This window comes from Rattus norvegicus, chromosome 2 (genome assembly GCF_036323735.1).
Source record: "Rattus norvegicus strain BN/NHsdMcwi chromosome 2, GRCr8, whole genome shotgun sequence".
Lineage (NCBI taxonomy): Eukaryota > Metazoa > Chordata > Mammalia > Rodentia > Muridae > Rattus > Rattus norvegicus.
In genome coordinates, this window is record NC_086020.1 from 45,850,303 (window position 1) to 45,868,735 (window position 18,433).

General features: G+C 45.9%; 1 protein-coding gene and 1 pseudogene across 2 annotated transcripts in view; one reads left to right on the plus strand and one right to left on the minus strand.

The window, feature by feature from the left end:
- Window positions 1–770: 770 nt before the first annotated feature.
- Il31ra (interleukin 31 receptor A) overlaps window positions 771–18,433 on the minus strand; it is a 71,228-nt gene continuing 53,565 nt past the window's right edge. The window contains exons 9-15 of one of the 2 annotated variants that reach the window (XM_039103156.2): window positions 18,218–18,403; window positions 16,704–16,805; window positions 15,458–15,604; window positions 12,168–12,308; window positions 9,016–9,109; window positions 7,487–7,571; window positions 771–6,249 (exon numbers count right to left, since the gene is read on the minus strand). In XM_039103156.2, coding sequence (XP_038959084.1) covers window positions 5,779–6,249; window positions 7,487–7,571; window positions 9,016–9,109; window positions 12,168–12,308; window positions 15,458–15,604; window positions 16,704–16,805; window positions 18,218–18,403 — 1,226 coding nt within the window. In that variant the 3' untranslated portion in view covers window positions 771–5,778. 2 annotated transcript variants of the gene reach the window in all.
- On the plus strand, window positions 12,532–14,175 carry LOC103691462 (serine/arginine-rich splicing factor 3 pseudogene; annotated as a pseudogene).

Sequence of the window (18,433 nt, forward strand, 5' to 3'; positions counted from 1 at the left end):
GACATCTGAGGCTTGTGCAGGTCAAATGGACGACTGTAGTCTGTGCTGCTGCAGGAGTCCATGTTAGTGTCGGTGGGCGGGGCTTCTGCAGGGGGGCCACGCTGATGAGAATGGTTCGTGCTGCCACCTTAGGCCCGTGTTACCACCAAAGGCCAGGCAGACACACATGGTCTGTGCTGCTGCCTGAAGCTGCATTGATGTCTCTGGCCTACGCCGCTGCACGTGCATGATGCTGGAGACCATGTGGATGTCTGCGATCTGTGCTGTCCCTAGAAACCATGTGGACGTCCATGATTCGTGCTCCCACTGACTGAGGACATGGAAGCTATGTTTGCAGTGATATTGATGGCTGCAGACTCAGAGCTGAGAGAGACAGACATTGGAGGCTTCTGTGACAACCCCTTCCCGACCCTGAAATAACAGCCTAGACAGAAAGCCTTGGAAGAGAACTCTTAAAAATTGTGATAAGGATGCCCAAGTGTAGCTCTCCACAATGGATGGCTTCTGGTGGGGTTGCAAGTGGGGAAGGACTCAGTTTTCTTTAAGGGGCTGGCCACTAGGAGCTTAACCATGCTCCAGGGAGTGCATAGATAACACAATTTGGACTTGCTTTGTTTTCTTTTGGGGGGCAGTCATAAGGGTGGGGAGACAGACCTGGAAGTACTGGGAAGTGTGATGGGGTTCATGATGTGAGTTTCCCAAATAATTAATAAAGATATTATGTGTGGAGGAGATGAAGTAGGCAAAATCCAGGAAGTGCAGAATATCATAAAGGTGATTTTATGACTTTATATGGGTGGTCAAAATACAAATGAGTTGACAATAAAGAACCTGGAAGGTTCCTCCCATGGCGGTAGTGACATTTTTCATCCCCACCCTGCACCACACAGCTCCCATTCATGTCATACATTACCCAGACACATAATAAATCTATGGGGAAGTGAACATGCCCAGCCTCAGGGGACACAGGCCTGCTGCTCCTTCGTTGCTGCAGTCATTTGGAACTCTGTGCTGGTTCTGGATTGCATGTTTTTATTTCCACTTCAAGTCTAGGCTTTAGGACACTTCTCTCCCATCTTACCCCCATACACGCATTGATTGGATTTGGGAAAGACAAAAGATCCCGTGTCTAAGAGTGAAATTAGTAGCATATGCATCCAACCTCCTCTGAAGGACCCCGGGAGGCCCTGCTGACTAGGCTTCATCCTCGCCTGAGTTCTTCCACACCCTTCCTAGCAGCTCAGGGCATGTGCCTTGGCCAGGACTATGCACACAGAACTCAATACAATTGTGACCTCTGGGCTCTTCCAACACGGACTGGTGCTGTCTGTGCTTCTGCTCAAACTCCCCACTGACCCCAGGGCAGCAGGAATGAGGATCACTAATATCCTCTGCTAGGCTCCATTCTCTCAGACTCTAAGAGGACAAGACACCAACACTTCTGCATGTCTGATTATGGGTAGTCACTATGGCAGTCAACACTCACATCAAAGAACCAAGAGGAACAAAATCAAGCACGCAGAAGGAATAGCCAATTGTCTGCGGAAAAGGACAAATATCTCCCAGACATCTCAGCTAACACCGGAAGTCACTGTAGCCTCTTGAAATTTTATCAGGCGAGACGTGATCACAAAACCTGCAGCAAATTCAGAAGCATCCCCACGTGGCTAGGACAAAGTAGGAAAAATATTTTGAACCAAGATGTTTATCATAGTTGTTCTTTATACAGAAAAGATGTTCAGTACAACCCTGTTTGACTAAAGCAGTGTCTTACAGACCACAGCACGCAAGCATGTGGAGGGAGACCTGTAATCCCCAGCTGTGAGGCTGGCTGGGCATTGTAGGCAGAGTTCAGCATTGCTGGCTGCTGCCTACTAGATGCCAGTAGCACCCCTCCCAGCCATGACAGTCAAAGCATCTCCAGGTATTGTTCATCTGTCTGAGGTGGGAGGGAAAATGAACCCTGGTGGAGAACAACTAGTACAGGCAACAGCCACCAACACTCCCACAGGTTGAGCAGGGGATAGGAAGGGATGAGGGGGTTGGGGAACCTTGAGTGTGTGCCTTTCCACAGGAGGCAGGCACTCAGCTAGAAACCCAAAAAGTGTGCCTAGAAGTCAGAGGGGGAGACATAGTGTCCTCCTTTATGTTATTCCCTTGAGACAAGGTTTCTCACTGAATGTGGAGTCAGGCAGGAAGCCAGCAAGCCCAGCAGTCTTCCCGCCTGCAGCCCTGAGGTTACAAGCTCACATGGTAGCCTCCAGCTTTTTACGTGGATGCTGGGGACTTGAGCCCGGGTTCTCATATTTGCTCAGCAAATGCTCTTGCCTGTTAGGTCATCTCTCAGTTTCTTGGTTTTTACTTTACTTAATTTAGAAGCTGATTCAGAGTTAGGACAATGCTATCTGAGGTTCATGCAGGGACGGATGTTCACAAACCTTCTGCAAAGGGCCAGATCTCCAGTCCTAAGTCTCTGCCACAGTTACTGAAGTTGCTTTTGGTAGGTTGGGGTGAATTGGCCACAGATAACATGAAGTAAAGTATAGTGAACCCTGGACCTAGCATTAAGCTTTATTTGCAAGCATTGAACTTTTGTACACTTTTCACATCACGGAATATTACATGTCCTTTGAATTTTGCCAATAACATTATTCGCTCACAGATCTATACAAACAGCACCTAGATTGGTCTGAGGGGAGGTGCTGTCTGAGGCCTCTGGGCTACAGGGTACCTAACCATCTGCTATACTTGAGAGCTTGACTAAGAGACAGGTTGGAGGCAGGGCTCGGGCTCAGGCTGCAAGCAGTGACAAGGATCCTCACTGCAACTCTTTTCCTGCCCCTCCCCCAGCCTCCAGCCCCATCAAACCCCTGTGAGGTCCAGTATTGCAGGGTTCCTCCTGGCACTGCCTCCTGCGTGGCCAGAATCAAAGCATCGCTTTTGGGTCTCTGTTTTTCTGTTAAGAACAGATTGAGTTCTCTGGCATTCTTTACTGTTGTTTTCTCTTTTTAGATTTATTTATTTTATGTATATGAGTGCTTTGCCTGAATGCATACCTGCACAGCAGGAGAGGGCATCAGATCCCATTATAGACAGTTATGAGCTGCCATGGGGTTGCTAGGATTTGAACTCAGGACCTCTGGAAGAACAGCCAGTGTTCTAAACCTCTGAGTCACCTCTCCAGCCCCCATCTTTTGCTATTATTGAAAATAACAGAGCATCGATGGCATTCCTAGATGTTTGCATGGTCCCCTGTAGCGTTCAGTAATAAGGAAGGAATCACCATCCCATGTTATGCCGGGCACCAGGGGGCCACATCGCACCAGCAGTGTGTTCTCATTGTGGCAGACTCTCTGACCCTTTGCTCTCGAAATGTCTCCACCCTGCTCATTAAGTTCCCTTGGCCGGTCACTACCACACCAGCCCATGCATCCAGATTTCGAGTTCCCTTGAACTCAGTTGAGTCACCGGGTGAAGGAAAACACCACACAAACTCAGTTTGAAACAACAGGTAACTCAAGTCACTGGACACTACTAACTTAATTAGTATGCCATACTAACTTAAATCCTCCTGTGGCGGAGCCTGGTGGATCAGCCATCTAATGGGGGCTTCTAGTTCATTACATCTTGTACCCCAAGTTCTCTCCCTGTCCCTCAATCCTCAAGTCCCTTTTCTCCTTCTTTCTGCCCTCATTCAGACCTGGATGTCCGCCTACTCTTCGCTCAGCGATTGGCCCCTTAAAATCTTTGTTAGGGGAAGGTCCTTGCCACAATTCCCAAGGCCCCAGAAAGCTCTTTATCATGAATTTCATAATTTCTAATTGACTGCCACTAAATGGCTTCCCTGAGTCCTCCCAACGTCCCTTTTCTTTGACAGTAAAGAGAGAAAACACTGATGGCCTCCTTTTCCCACAGAGGCAGCCCGTGGTGCAGAAGTGGGAACACGTGGTGATTTGATCCATCGTGGCCTCTGAGCCTGCATCTTGTGAGGCCACCTGGAGGGCTCAGCACGGAAAGGAGAAACCAACTGTCCTTAGAGCTGGCTCTGCTGGGACCACCTCAAAGCCTGCCTGGGACAGCACAGGGCCTTCAACCATCCTACCCATCAAAAAAACGGCAAAGGTAAATACAGGGCAAGAAGGCTGAGAAGGGGAGAAAGGAGTGGAAAGAAACAGAGAGGTGGAGAGATGTGTCTTTCAGAGAGCCTGAGGAGAAGGGAAGTCAGGAGGCTAAAATGAAACGGAAGCAGGCAGGGCAGCAGGCGCAAAAGGAAGCCCAAGGTGCTTCTGACCTCTTCAGCTCTGGGAGCTGTGCGTGCGTGCGTGCTTGCATGTCTCTGTCCCACCCCACTGTTCAAGGACTGCGTGTGTGTATGCCGTGTGTATGTGCATGTGCGTGCGTGCGTGCGTGCGTGCGTGCGTGTGTGTGTGTGTGTTTGGGTGTGTGTGTCTCTGTCCCACACCACTCGCTGTTCAAAGACTTTAGATTCCAAAGCCTTATCATGTCTTTCGAGGCTCTGCCAGCTCCCCTAACCTCCCTGGGAACTGGAGATTCCCCCAGTTGGAGGTGAGAGAGTACTCTTGCCAAGACAGAAGGCTGGGCCAGAGCCTCCCCAGTCAGAAATTCCAGGGATCAAATTGCCCAGTGTTTTGTTTTAAGTCACTTCCCAGGCTTGAGAGCAAGACAAAAGAACCAGAGGGTGACCCCACTGTGCAGCCACACAGTTCCCCAGCCTAAGCAAATAAATCCTGTAGTTGACTGGCACTTCTGCCAAAGGCTCCTTCTTTTCACAAGTTCTGTGCTCAGCTATACCAAAGAGGCAGAAGTCCTCATAAGGCAGAAATAAATTTGCATAGTGCTACACCTTACCAAGGTCTTGCTCAGTGTGGCTGGGAAGGGGCCCTTTTAGGATCTGCTCAGTAAGCACTCTGAGGCTCCAAGCCAGTGTGAGGGTCAGTGTCTCTGAACCAAGGCCACCAAGCACCTTGTTTGGTGCCTGCTCCTAGTTTGGTGCCTGCTCCTACCGGGTATAGCACAAGACAGAGGAAATGGTCTACAAAGGAGGCTGGCCTGCTACCTAGCCCAGCCCAAGCCAGCATCTCACTGGAGGTGTCTGGGATTTCCTGATTTACCGGCAGTCAATGTGTAATAAACTTGGGGTGAGTGGGATGAGTAGAACACTTGCCTAGCATAAACAAGTCCCTGGGTTCAATCCCCAATGCTGCAAAAATAAACGTAAGTTGGTAATGAAGAGTCTCAGAAAAGGCATTGCTGAAGACGCTGAGGGGGATCAAGGACTGGGGAGCCTGGCATACTGTTAGGAATCCACTCCTCTCTTGGCCTCTGCCCAAAGGAGAGAAAGTGTTCAGAGGCAGGGAGGGGAGAGGAAGAGTAGAAATCAGGTTCCTGTCAGAGTCGAGTGCCATGGAAACAGCAGTCCTGGACCCCGAGGGAAGCTTCAGCAATGGCCAGGACAACTTGGTCCCTGGGGATATGATCTGACTTGTGCACCTGGGCATCCTTTAAGCTTCGAAGATAGGCCCTTCTCCCAAAGCCATCATTTCAAGGGGCGTCTGTGAGAGCACACAGAAGTAACTTCTGTCTCCCTATAAAGCATTCCATTCTTCCCGACATAAGTCCACAGCTGCATCACCAATTTCTGGGCAGCTCAGCAGCAAACTGAACAGGCCAGGGTAGAAGGAGGCTTCTGGAAGTTTCCATGTCTTTGCTAGGGAAGAGATCCATTCAGTCTCCGAGGGTTCCAGACCATAGCAGCACTTAGATTTCTCCCTTGCTGTACTCTGGAATATTTTCATGCATAAGAAACTCCCTGGTTGTCACTGAATTTTTCAGATATGGATTCTGAGCTCGCTCTTCACAGGGGGGCTCCAGTCCTGGACTCTGACAGGAAGGTAAAGGTTGGTTGTCAAGTTCTGAGTATGTCTCTTCCGCCATTCCCGGAGTCCGGCTATGGCAGTCTTCAGAAGCAGCCTCAGTTAAAACTGAGGGCTCCTTAAAACTTTTCCCTGGGGGACAGTCAGCCCTGGATGGGGAGGTCACATACTCATTCGCTTCTCCTCCCAAAACGCTCTCCTGACCCTTTCCAGCTTCCGCTGTCAAAACTACTTCCAGAAAATTCTCAAAGTTCACTACCAGCTTATCAGTGAGGTCAGCGGGGACAGGACATGGTTTTAGGACCTGGTCTTCTGTGTTCCCAGAGTTTTCAGTCTCCTTCATATTTGACTTCTTCTACAAAAGAGAAAAGGGGACACCCCAGGGGTCATATAAAGAGTGCAAATGACTGAGCCGAAATCATTAGATTTGGGACACAGAAGCCCCGCCCCTAACAAACCCCCCACCCCATCCCTCCCTGGTCCAGACAGTGACCAGCTACTTCCTCAGGAGCTTGGCAACTGTGCTCCACTTCCCGAGGAAAAGCACCCAATGGCCCACAATCCTTTTAGAGAGCTCAAGGCTATTTTCCTGACCATATTTACAAAACTCTAGGTGAGACGAGAGAAGCCGTAGGGAAAAGCCACAAAGGCAAAAGACACCACCAGAAAATCTAAGGCGGCCTCACAACAGGACGGGTCTCTGTCATGTTTATCTCCTGCCACTCTGGCCCAGTGCCTGGTGTACACTTTGCAATTAAACAGCACATGCTATAGAGGACTGTCCTGCAGACTATAACAATCAGGTCTCTTCAACTTCATACATAGGAGAGCAGAAAGGCCAATATAACAGAAGCAAAGAAAAGGAGGGAGCAAAACCAGAGCTCATTATTACAAAAATGTTCGTGTATTTTTTTTTCTTTAAAATTCTAAGTTGAAGAAAGAGACTAAGGTTTTAAATTCTTGCATCGAGGCCAACCTGGGGAATGACTTTCAGTACCAAGGATCTCAGAGCTACATTCCACTCAGGGCTGATTTCCACTTGGGGGGAAGTCATAAGTTAGACATTTTTCAAGTTTCCAATTTAAAAAAGTCCTTAAATAGAGTATTTCTACTTGGAAAAAAAATCTGTCAGGAAACCCTCCTGCTGATTAACACCCGCCCTGGGAGAGATGAGACTTAAAGCTGCCTTTGGCCTACTATTTTCCCCAGGACTGACTGCTGTGTCTCTGAGTGGACCCCAGATTAATTTGTTCTTGGCTGCTTTTTAAGTGACCTCAGAGGTGGTAGTCAGGCCCTCTGGCTCCCCATCAGAAAGCCAATTTGTGAAACAATTCTTCTCCCATGGTATCCTTACTTCTCTGTGGAGAATACCTCAGACCCTGGTGAGGGTCTTTCCTCCAGTCCAGAGGCAAGGTGGAAGTCCCAGTAGGAAGGCTGATTCCATCTGCCCATTCAGCTGTTCCCTGGGTCTTTCAAACTTCCAGTCCTTTCTCTGTGAACCTTGGGAAAAGCCTCTCCTAGTCCCATCCACCCGGTCCTCCTCCCCCAAGCCAGTCTGCACAGTTTCCTGGACAAAACCCAGTAACATGTACCTTGAAATCATCTCCAAACCAGGTAGCTAAACTACTTTCAGCAGGGTTGGGAACATCAGGACAGCACAGATGAGTCAATCGGCTGCTAAAAGATGAGATTTTTAAGAGAGGAGTTGAGTTCAGAACACGGTCCATGCATAGTGCGTGGCTGAGCTAAGGGCAAGATTTATTAAAAAGTCAATAGTCTGACTCCCTACTCAAGAAGGGTCTGGTTGGTTTGAATGAGAATGTCCCCCACGGGCTCACATGTTTGAATTCTTAGTCCCCAGTTGGTGGAACTGTTTGGGAAGGATTAGGAGGCGTGGCCTTGTAGGCCTAGAGGTTTCGCAAGCCTACTCATTCCCAGTTAGCTCTCTGCCTCGTGGCTGTGTCTCAAAATGTGAGCTCTCAGCTCCAGTGCCAAGCCAGCTTTCTTGCTGCCTTGCTCCCTACTGTAATAGTTATGGATGGGCTCTAACCCTCTTAAACTATAAATCTCAAATAAAGTTGCCTTGATCGTGATGTCTTATCACAGCAATAGAAAACAACCAAGACAGAAGGCAACTGCCCAGCTTTCTATTCAGCAAGAGTCCACACTCTTGACTGACAGGAAACAGGAAACAGTTGTCTATGGGACAAAAGGAGATGCTTCCCCCACATAATTATATCCTTACCCTCCTTTCTCTATCACCCCGTATATCCACCCTGGTCTTGATGTTGGAAACAGCATTACAGCCACTCTTGTCAAGTGTATCCTCAGGAGCACTAACTACCCACACTTTGGCGTAGTGTTCCCAAAGTATGTTCCCAACTTCAACACCACCATCACCCACTAATCAAAATACACATTCCTAGTCTTTATCCCAGAACTCTGAGTCAGAAATCCTTGGGGCAGGATCCAGTTCTAACACATGTCTAGATTGAAGATGGTTACTCAAGAATACGATGTACAAAAATTTGTGCTGTGACTTGGCTGCAGTATATTGATGGTGATTGAGGTCGACATTAGCTTAGTCACAAATGAAGCCCAGCTGCTGGGCAGAGAAGGCTCCAAGGGCCAGTGTAGATCGCCCTACACAGAAGGAACACTGAGACAGCCTAAGGCTCACTGCAGGAAGAAATACAAGATGCTGAAGACAAACTTCTTTCCCCACACTGGTAAGAGCAGGCAGGACAAACATGCCTGCCTCCAGCCCCCAACTCTGCATCACAAAGAACAGACCTGTGCTCTCATCCAGTTGGCTAGCAACCAGGGCTCAGTCTCCTTTCCATTTCAGCCTCACGTGACAGACATTGGCAGACAGAGCCTAAGGAACAGGTAGTACTCCCTGCCTCAGAAGGATCTAGACTTGGTGTAAATAAGTATTCTTGTTTGTCAGAATCCTCGTGAGTCTGAGGGTGTGGCCTTTAATCATTCTTACACATATGGACCAAATGAATGGATGAGCAGCCCTCCCTGGGCGGAGTTCCCTCTACACCACGTGCCACGGTGGCACCCGCTGCTATCTGCGGCCGATTTTTAAGACATTCGCTGTCAATTATGAACTCACTTTGGCTTCCTGAGACCAAAAGTCACTGTTTTGATGCTAAGTAGAAGAAGGCCTCCTCCAATTAGAGTCGTTAGAAGGACAATTTCAAAGACACCTTTTTGACAAAGAGAACAAAAATAACGTCAGTAAAGTTCCCTGACTCTTTGACAAAAATCAGATATAAACTTTTTCTTTTACCTTTAGCAACATTTCTCATTACTTTCCTATTTAAATCCAATTCATTTCTATTGAAACCACTGGGATTTTAGTTCCCTATCTAGCTGTCTTCTCTCCATATAACATGATAGATATTAACATATCTTCTTTTGTATTGTTACATTTTACTTATACAGAATAATGAGTTTCATTGATATCTCCAAATATTACACGTTATATACTGATAGACGTTGGGCTTGCCAGGGTCGTCTTCCAACTTCATTCAGTACTTACTAGCATAACTATTAGTCAGACATTATTCTGAGACATAAAACAAATAAGCAAAAAAAAAAAAATCAGATCCTTACTCACATGGTTCATGTATCCTGGGGTAGACAAACCTCACATGATAAACTTTGACAGGTAATCTTTGACTTGTGGATTTGCCTGGACTAAGAGATACCTACAGAATGGCAGACACATGCTACTGTGTGTCTGTGAGGGTGAGCCCAAAGGATGGACATGGGAGAACACTTAGGGGAGGGTCCACTCTGAATAGGCTGATGGTACCATCTGATAGGCTGGCAGTACCATCTGATAGGCTGACGGTACCATCTGATAGGCTGACGGTACCATCTGATAGGCTGACGGTACCATCTAATAGGCTGGCGGTACCATCCGATAGGCTGGCGGTACCATCCGATAGGCTGGCGGTACCATTCGATAGACTGACGGTACCATCCGATAGGCTGGTGGTACCATCCGATAGGCTGGCGGTGCCATCTGATAGGCTGACAGTACCATCTGATAGGCTGACAGTACCATCTGATAGGCTGACAGTACCATCCGATAGGCTGGCAGTGCCATCTGATAGGCTGACAGTACCATCTGATAGGCTGGCAGTACCACCAGATGGGCTAAAAGTGGAAAAAGAGAAGGAGGGTCAGTGAACCCAAGTTCCCTTCTTCCTGAGCATGAATCCTGATTGCTGGGACCATTACCCACAGATAAGCCAGCCTTTAGACCCAGACTCACTCTAGCAACTCAGCAGAGAGCTTCCAGGCCTCCAGTTTTAGACCGGGACTGCATCATTAACCCCTACTCTTGCTTTAAAGATTCAGATTTCTAAGACTGATAACTACCAGGGTCTCTGCTTTGGCAGCATGGTGAATACCACTACTGGGAAGCCTAGCTTCTGATCACTTCTGTTCTCCTAGAGAATCCTAAGTAATAGAATAACGTTAAGAGTACTTCAGATAAAAACGATGTTCAAACAGAGTAACTAGGGCAAAGTGGAGGGAGGTTAGTCACTGAGTTTTATATTTATTTATGTATCACTTATTTACTTTTCCAGATAGGGTCTCATTGTGTGGCCTGAACTTGCCATGTAGGCTGGTCTAGCCTTATACTTTAGACCTTCCTGCCTCTGCCTCCCGGGTGCTGAGGCCAGAGTGCATCACCATGCCTGGCTAGATTTAACCTAAAGCCTGCCCTGGACTGTGGAAAAAAGCAACGTGAGATGCAAAGCTTTGAAGAGGGAGAGAAAGAGTCAGAAAGTGATAGGAAACGAGGTAGGGGGCAGATCACTTGCATTTTGTTTAAAATTGAAGCCATGATTGGCGAGCTTTCAATGGGAATCTAGAATTTTAAACTGTGGCCTCTGTGTCTGAGTGGGTTCTAGAGGGCTGGGAGATGGTTAAGAGCACTGGCTGCTCTTGCAGAAGGTGAGCTCTCCACACTCACATAGCTGCTCACAACTGCCTGCAACTCCTGTTGCAAGCGATGCGCGAGTCTGTTCTAACCTATGCAGGAATGTGGTGCACATAAGCTCACTCAGACACAGGAATACACATAACAACAACAACAACAACAACAACAGTCTTTCAAAGAAAAGAGATTGGGTTGTGGAGGACCCAGGAGGAAAGTAGAATTGTTTTTAATCTACAGACTAAGGAGAGAATTTCTAGGTTCCAACATAGGATCATGCCTTCAATTTGATCCTGAGAGAAATTTTCATGAGCTGACATAAGTTGTACCCAGGATTCTGAAGCTGTAATGTGACTTTTAAATAATTATTTTAGAAATAGTATCAAAAAGAATTCCAAGAAAGCATGGTTAGCCTGTAGAAGAGAACATGTTTCCGTGTAAAGTTATATATTCTACTCATAGTTTCCAGAGCCATGGTCTACGTTATTCTTCAGGAATATAAATAAAAGAAGCCTTTGAGATGCATCAAGAAGACATTTTTGGCTTATAGCAGTTATCTAGTTATTGCAAAAACTTGTCAGTGTTACTTGAATTTTGATGGATGGATGGATGGATGGATGGATGGATGGATGGATGGATGGATTGATTGATTGATTGATTGGAACAGGCTTCCTCTGTGTAGCCCTGGCTATCCTGGAACTCACTATGTAGACCAGGCTGGCTTTCCTCTTCATTTTCCTTTGTCTATTTCGTATCTTCAGCTTTCCTACTGAATATCTTCCTTGAGCAGCCAACATATGAAATTATTATATTTCACATTATTTGCTATATCTATCAAATGCTTCTTGCTTTCCACATTTTTCAGTGTGAAAGCTGGTAAGTTGAATACACACATCTTTTTGCAAACAAACAAAAACCCCACCACAGATGGTAACATTAAGTCTCTCGTCAGTGACCTTTGATCAACCGATATTTTTTTCCTTCCAAGGTTCTATTGCACAACTCTTGACATTTAGAAACTGGTGTGAACTCAGGCAACAGCCTTTGGCATGGCTGAGGCTGAAGTTGGTGCTGTTTGCTTCCTCCTAAGATTATTTAAGGCTGCCTATCAGGAAGGGTCTGTCTAACTCAAACCTCCCTTTGTCTGCAGCTCAGGAGCTCCTCACTGCTTACCTTCCTGGGGGGTGCAAGTGGGCCAGAGAGCAGGAGAATTCACCCTCTGCTGCCCTCTGCTGACTTCCCTTGCACCTGACAAATGGCATTTCCAGCCCAGAGTAAACCCCAGGGTGAGGCCTGACCCTAGTACTCACTGATTGACGATGTCTTGAAGTTTATGCTCGACCCGATGGTACCTCCAGCTCTGGTGCTGGCCATGACAGAAACAGTGTAAGAGGTCCTTCGTGTCAGAGACTCCAGGTCATACTGAAGGGTGTGGGAGTTAACAGTCTTGGCTGAAAAGGAAAGTAGAAGTTAAATAGCAAGCCAAACTGAAAATGTGTATTAGCATTGACCCAGGGTACCCTGATCCATAATTCTAGCTTCTCAACTTCTTCTTCAAACAAGTCCACCAGGATGGATCAATGACCGGAACATAAGAGCTAACAGTATAAAACTCTTCAAAAGTCCAAATAACCAAACCACAACTTTGAATTGTGAATAGTTTCTTTTTTAACTATGATACCCAAAGCACAAGCAACTACCTAAAACAATATTAAACTGAACTTCATTAAAGTTAAGAAGCTTCTGTCAAAAAGATAGTGTCAAGACTGAAATAACTGTCTATAAAACTGAAGAGAATATTTGTTAGTCATAAATTAGGTAAGGAGCTTAGGCCATTTTGTGGATGCTGAGGGACCAAGAGCATCTGTGGGAGCAGAGCCAGAGGGAAGGGGGTGGGCTTGCCAGAGCGTTAGGATTTGAGCTTGGGCCTTTTGAATCCAGGATCTTGAAACGCATCGTGATTCCTGTCCCTTGGACTGTAAGGTTTATGTAGGTAATCTTGGAAACAATGGGAATAAAACTGAATTAGAACGGGCTTTTGGCTGTTATGGACCACTCTGAAGTGTGTGGGTTGCTTGAAACCCTCCTGGCTTAGCTTTCGTCGAATTTGAGGATCCCCGAGATGCTGCTGATGCTGTCTGCGAGCTAGATGGAAAAAACTACGTGATGCCGTGTAAGAGTGGAACTGTCAAATGGTGAAAAGAGAAGTCAGAATCGTGGCCCACCCCCCTCTTGGGGTCCTTGAGTCCTCCACCTCAGTGCAGCTCCCCAAGAAGGAGAAGTTTTTCCAGAAGCCGGAGCAGGTCACTCTCTAGAGATAGGAGAAGAGAAGGGTCTCTGTCTCGTGAGAGAAATCACAAGACATCTCCATCCTTCTCTAGGTCTCATAGCCGATCTAGGGCAAATGAAAGGAAATAGACCAGTTTGCAAAAGTGGTATACAGGAAGTAACTTCATTTGACAGGAGTATGTACAGGAAATTAAATTTTTGTTTGAGTGCATTTTTAAAGATGTTTTAGCTGTTCAAATTTGTTTTGTCTCTTGGAACAGTGACACGCGAAACGATGTAATTCTCTATGAGGCCTGTGATATCAAGAATTGTTACTTGACAATGTTCCCTTAAGCAAGATTGAATTTTCTTTGAATTTTAGTTTTTCATAGACTGAAATAAACCTAGATCCTGCCCAGTTTTAAGTGTGATGTACTAATAATATAATGGCAGAAACTGAATAAAGCTGAGTTCCCCTAGTAGCTGAGACACTATGTGGCACTGAGGGTGAAATGATAAGCAGTCTCGAAAAGCTGCTGTGAGCACAGCCAACAGATAAAGGGTAGGAACCGCACTCTGAAGGTTTTCAAAGCAGTTCCTTCCTGGTTGTAGTATGTGGATGCATAGTTCTTATAACATCTTTATTTGGAAATGTAAAACTAAGATATCAGTGTCCTATCAGTTTAAAGGTACATTGTAGAGCTGAACTTCTTGGTTACTGTGCAAGATTTTTTTTTCATGCTGTCATTTGTAGTGTGTTTGTGAGAATCCTTGGGATTAAAAAGATAAGGATCTTATACTCAGAATACAAAGAACTCATAATTCAAAAACTACAAAGACAATCTGATGTTAAAATGGGTGAGGAAGTGGCCAACAACTACACAAAGGACTGCTCGATATCATTAGTGACTGGCGACAAAAGTTTTCTAAACGAGATACCCCTTGGAAAACACATTCTGTAAGATTAACATATTTTATTTCGCACTGAACCCAAAACCTTGTGCATGCTAGGTACGTGACTTGGGCTCTGAGCTTCCCCCTTAGCCATGAATACTTCTTCGAAAGAATCTGAATAGGTCATCTATAGACAGAGTCTGGTAAGAATCTGAATAGGTAATCTATAGATACAGTCTGGTAAGAATCTGAATAGGTAATCTACAGACCAGTCAGCTGCAGAAGACTAATACAAATCTGGTAGTCAAAATGAATAATAATATGATACATCAAGATACCCAATGTGATGACCTGTAACCTTTCTGAAAAAACCAACATCCTGCTGACTAATAGATATGACAAACCTGTGACTTTTCTAACATCCTGTCAACATCAGCCGATCCCCTGACCACACAAATATTGTGTCCTTGGCCTGTGTAAATGTTTCACTCTTCTCCCCTCCCTCTGTTACCCATGTTATGGTATAAATTCAGCCTTGGGAAAAAATAAAATTGTCGCCTTGATCAGACTCTTGTCTTGGCGTCCTTCTCTTCCAGGTCCATCAGCCTCCGTCACTGACATATAGACACAGTCTGGTAAGAATCTGAATAGGTCATCTATAGACACAGTCTGGTAAGAATCTGAATAGGTCATCTATAGACACAGTCTGGTATGAATCTGAATAGGTCATCTATAGACACAGTCTGGTAAGAATCTGAATAGGTAATCTATAGACCAGTCTGATAGTCACCAGAGGCCATGGGAGGAGGGGACCGGGAGTGATTGAGTTAAAGAACACAGAGCTTCCACATGAAGAGGGAGAAGAGAGAAGTGGCGATTGCACAATGTGGCAAATGTTCTTAAGACTGCTGAACTATACATCTTCAAATATTTAGTACCAAGTTTAAAATCAAATTTAGCCTAAATGGGAATCCAAGCATAGCTCAGAGCTTAGGATGTCAGAAGATACTGTAGAGTCAAAAATGAAGTCCCCTGGGCAGTGGGAGGTAGAACTTATACTTAAAGAGCTCTGCAGTAAGGCAGGTGCCATCAAACCCGGTCTGCCCCTGCCTATGGATCCACTCTTTAGGATGGGCAGAATCTGAGTTCTTCGTATTCTGAGAATGGTTGGAAAAGTCCAAGGGGACCCATTCATTCTGTGACTGAGCAGGAGAGATCACACGAGCTCCTCCCAGTCCTTCTCAGGATTCCTTTACACCTTTTCAACTCACGAGATGGTGCCTTCCCCTCTTATTTCCAGAGAGGTACAGAGAAGCTGAGATTTGGGTAAGCGTGCAGGTCACAGAGGGGAGCCACCTCCGTGTCTGTATTCTCATCATCTGGGGGAGCGAGCAGAGGGTGGGTTGAGTTTGTTCAGCTTGGCCGTGTGCACACTTACAGAGTTTTTTTCCACCTTCAGCTTGGTAAAATATCGTGTAATTGTGGATAAATCCATTTCTAATACTCTTGGGAATCTCTTTCCATGTGACCACGGCTGTCTTCAAACCAATGTTGTTCACCGTGGTATTGGGACCAGATGTTGGAGCTTCAGAGGACCGGGAGGATAAAAAAGAAATATCAAAGTTGAATCACACCCACGAAGACCAACCCCTTGCCCTAGACTTGCTACCCTTGTTCAGGCAAAAACCGCAATGCTGGGAGAAAGAGGTTGTATGGGGAACTGAGGAGTTTGTAGAGATTACCCACACCCTCCCCCAGGTCAAGCATCTTATATAAGATGATGAGAAATGTCAAAGCCCCAAGAAAATGTAGTTTTCTGTAGGTCCCCCATTCCAGTTAGCACCCAGCTTTCATTTCTGTCTGTAAAGTGTAGCTATGATCAGTTGAAGAGTAACTTCCCTGGACTACCTTTATACAGCAGGAGACATGTTCTAGTGTTAAATCTAGAAGATGCTCATTTCCAAAAAGATAAAGTCTGAGTAATGTGCCTTGTTTATTGTCTTATAAATATCACCTGGGAGGATGCAAGATAGCCCAGTGGGGAAGGCACTTGCCGTGAAAGCATAAGATCATATAAATATCTGGCCGTGGTGGCCTCTGTTATAAGATCAGAGCTGAGGAGGTAGAGACAGGTGGATCTCTGGGGGTTGTTGGTCAACCAATGGGCAGCTAGACCAGTGGGCAAGCCCCAGGTCCCAGGGAGAAATCTCAAGACATAAACAAGGTGAATGGCTTCTGAGAAATGACAAGCAAGTTTGACTTCTAGTTCTGATACATGTGCACCAAAACACCCATGACTAACAACATACATGCACACATGTATGCACTCCCAGAGAATCATTTTTAACGTGTGTATGGTGAGCTTGGTGCACTTCCTGAATTGATCTTAATTAACGTTACCTTCGGAGACAGCCTCACTTGCTGTCTTGTTGTGACATTAGGTAAGGAGTTTCACCTCTATGAGCTTCAATTCCCCATTGTAAAGCAGGAAGTGACTAGATTTGTTGAACCCTTTATACCCACCCACCTTTGAAATTTAGCAACTCTATACCCTGGGCCCAAGTGTGTCAAACACGCACAATGGAAGATGAGTATTAAGGTGTGGTAGAAATGAGTCTTGAAACAGCTCTGCATCTGAACTTGTAAGAGCCCATTTTATTCCCCCAAGGTTGGTCCACACATACCTTTTTCTTTGGCATAAGCTTGGATGGAATATGGCTCTCCTACGTGGTGTCCCAACACTGGATACACTGATATATTATAGCATGTGAAAGGTTCTAATTTATCTTGAGGAGAGGGGAGGAGAGAGAGCTGTGTAAGTACACATAATAGCAGAGTAGACAAAATGGAGGACTAAGCTGTGGCCTTGCAGAAGACGTTCTGTTTTTCTCTAAGGCCTGCTGTTGTTCCGAAATGTTCTATCTAACTCCCAGAACCAAACTGAGGTCAATTTTAAGAAAATTACAGCTCCATCATAAATGGGGGTGGGGAGCCCTTCTTCCATCAATGATTTTATTATGCGATTTGGGGATATATGGAATAAAATTTAGCCTTTCTGACAACAGCATATCCTCAAATACATTGAATTCTGGTTCTCTACCTGTTCCCACTCCTTCATAAGGCTTTGTGTTTTGTTTTGTTTTGTTTTGTTTTGGGAGACAACATCTCATGATATAGCCCAGGCTTGCCTTAAACTCAAGATCTTCCACTTGTCTCAGCCTCCTCCAGAGGGCTGGGATTATGGATAGATATCACCACACAAGGTCCGTGCGTTCCTTAAATAGAGGCCATTAAGTACTGGGCGACAGTGGACATGATGAGACTTTAAAGGCAAACTAAGCTTCTGCCTTATGTGGGAAATGGACTTACTTAGGATGGGGGCTAGCTCTTAAGCAGGTCACTAGAATAGATGGGAGTTTCTGAAGTAGGACAAGTGGGACTCAAACTCTGGTGTTACCCTGAATAATCAGGACTCCCCTTTGGTGGGTATTAAGACTATGTTTCTTTTGGACAGGACATGACTAGACCACTGCATTCATGAATTCATAGCAGCTGTGCTTGCCCGCACAGATCAAACCGGTCAGCATTCCAGCATGAAGTGGGAGGGGTATATGAGAATGAGACCCACCTCTAGCTGAGGCGCTGTAATGGGCAGTTGATGGGTGATAAGGGCAGAAAAGTCGGTTTTCTTTAAGGGTGTGCCAATAGGCCAACAACTATCAGTACACCTATGCCTATATGGGCAGCACTAATTCCACTCAGTAGGTTATTTAAAAAAAAATAAAAATAAAGGTAGAGACAGAAAGTTGGGAGGGGTGGGAAGAAATGGGGAGTAGATCCGGGAGGAGCTAGTCAGATATGGGCAAAATATATTGTATGTTCATATATAATTATCAGACTCAAGTAACATATTATTTTAAAAAGCCTTCCTTTTTTTTTTTTTCCTGTTAAATTGTGATTAGCACCGGCAGGGTAGCTGGTGAGCATTATTATTTCCTGTGTCTCCATTAACCCGCGTGGGTAAGATTATGTTTGCTTCCCACCTGGGAACAGGTTTTCTGTGCCAGCTTCGCCTGGGAAATGCTGAGAGCCCAGACAGCTGCTAATCTTCTCCAGGGCTGTCTACACAGCCTTCAAAGCTGATTTAAATGAAACCACATCCCGCGCCCAGGGTGTCTGCAGGCTCTGAGCCAGCTACCTTGCTCGATGGTCCAGTTGGTGACCCGAGACACAGATTCCCAGCAAAGAGCAGGGAACTTCGACTCAGCCGTTTCTGGGATCCACTCCACTATCCAAGTGTCCACCTCAGGAATGGAACTCTGCCAGTTCACCACCAGCAGGGGCTCAGCTATGTAGGCCTGCATGCCCTTGATGCACTGGAAGGCTGAGGAGAAGGGAGAAAGGACTGGTTCAC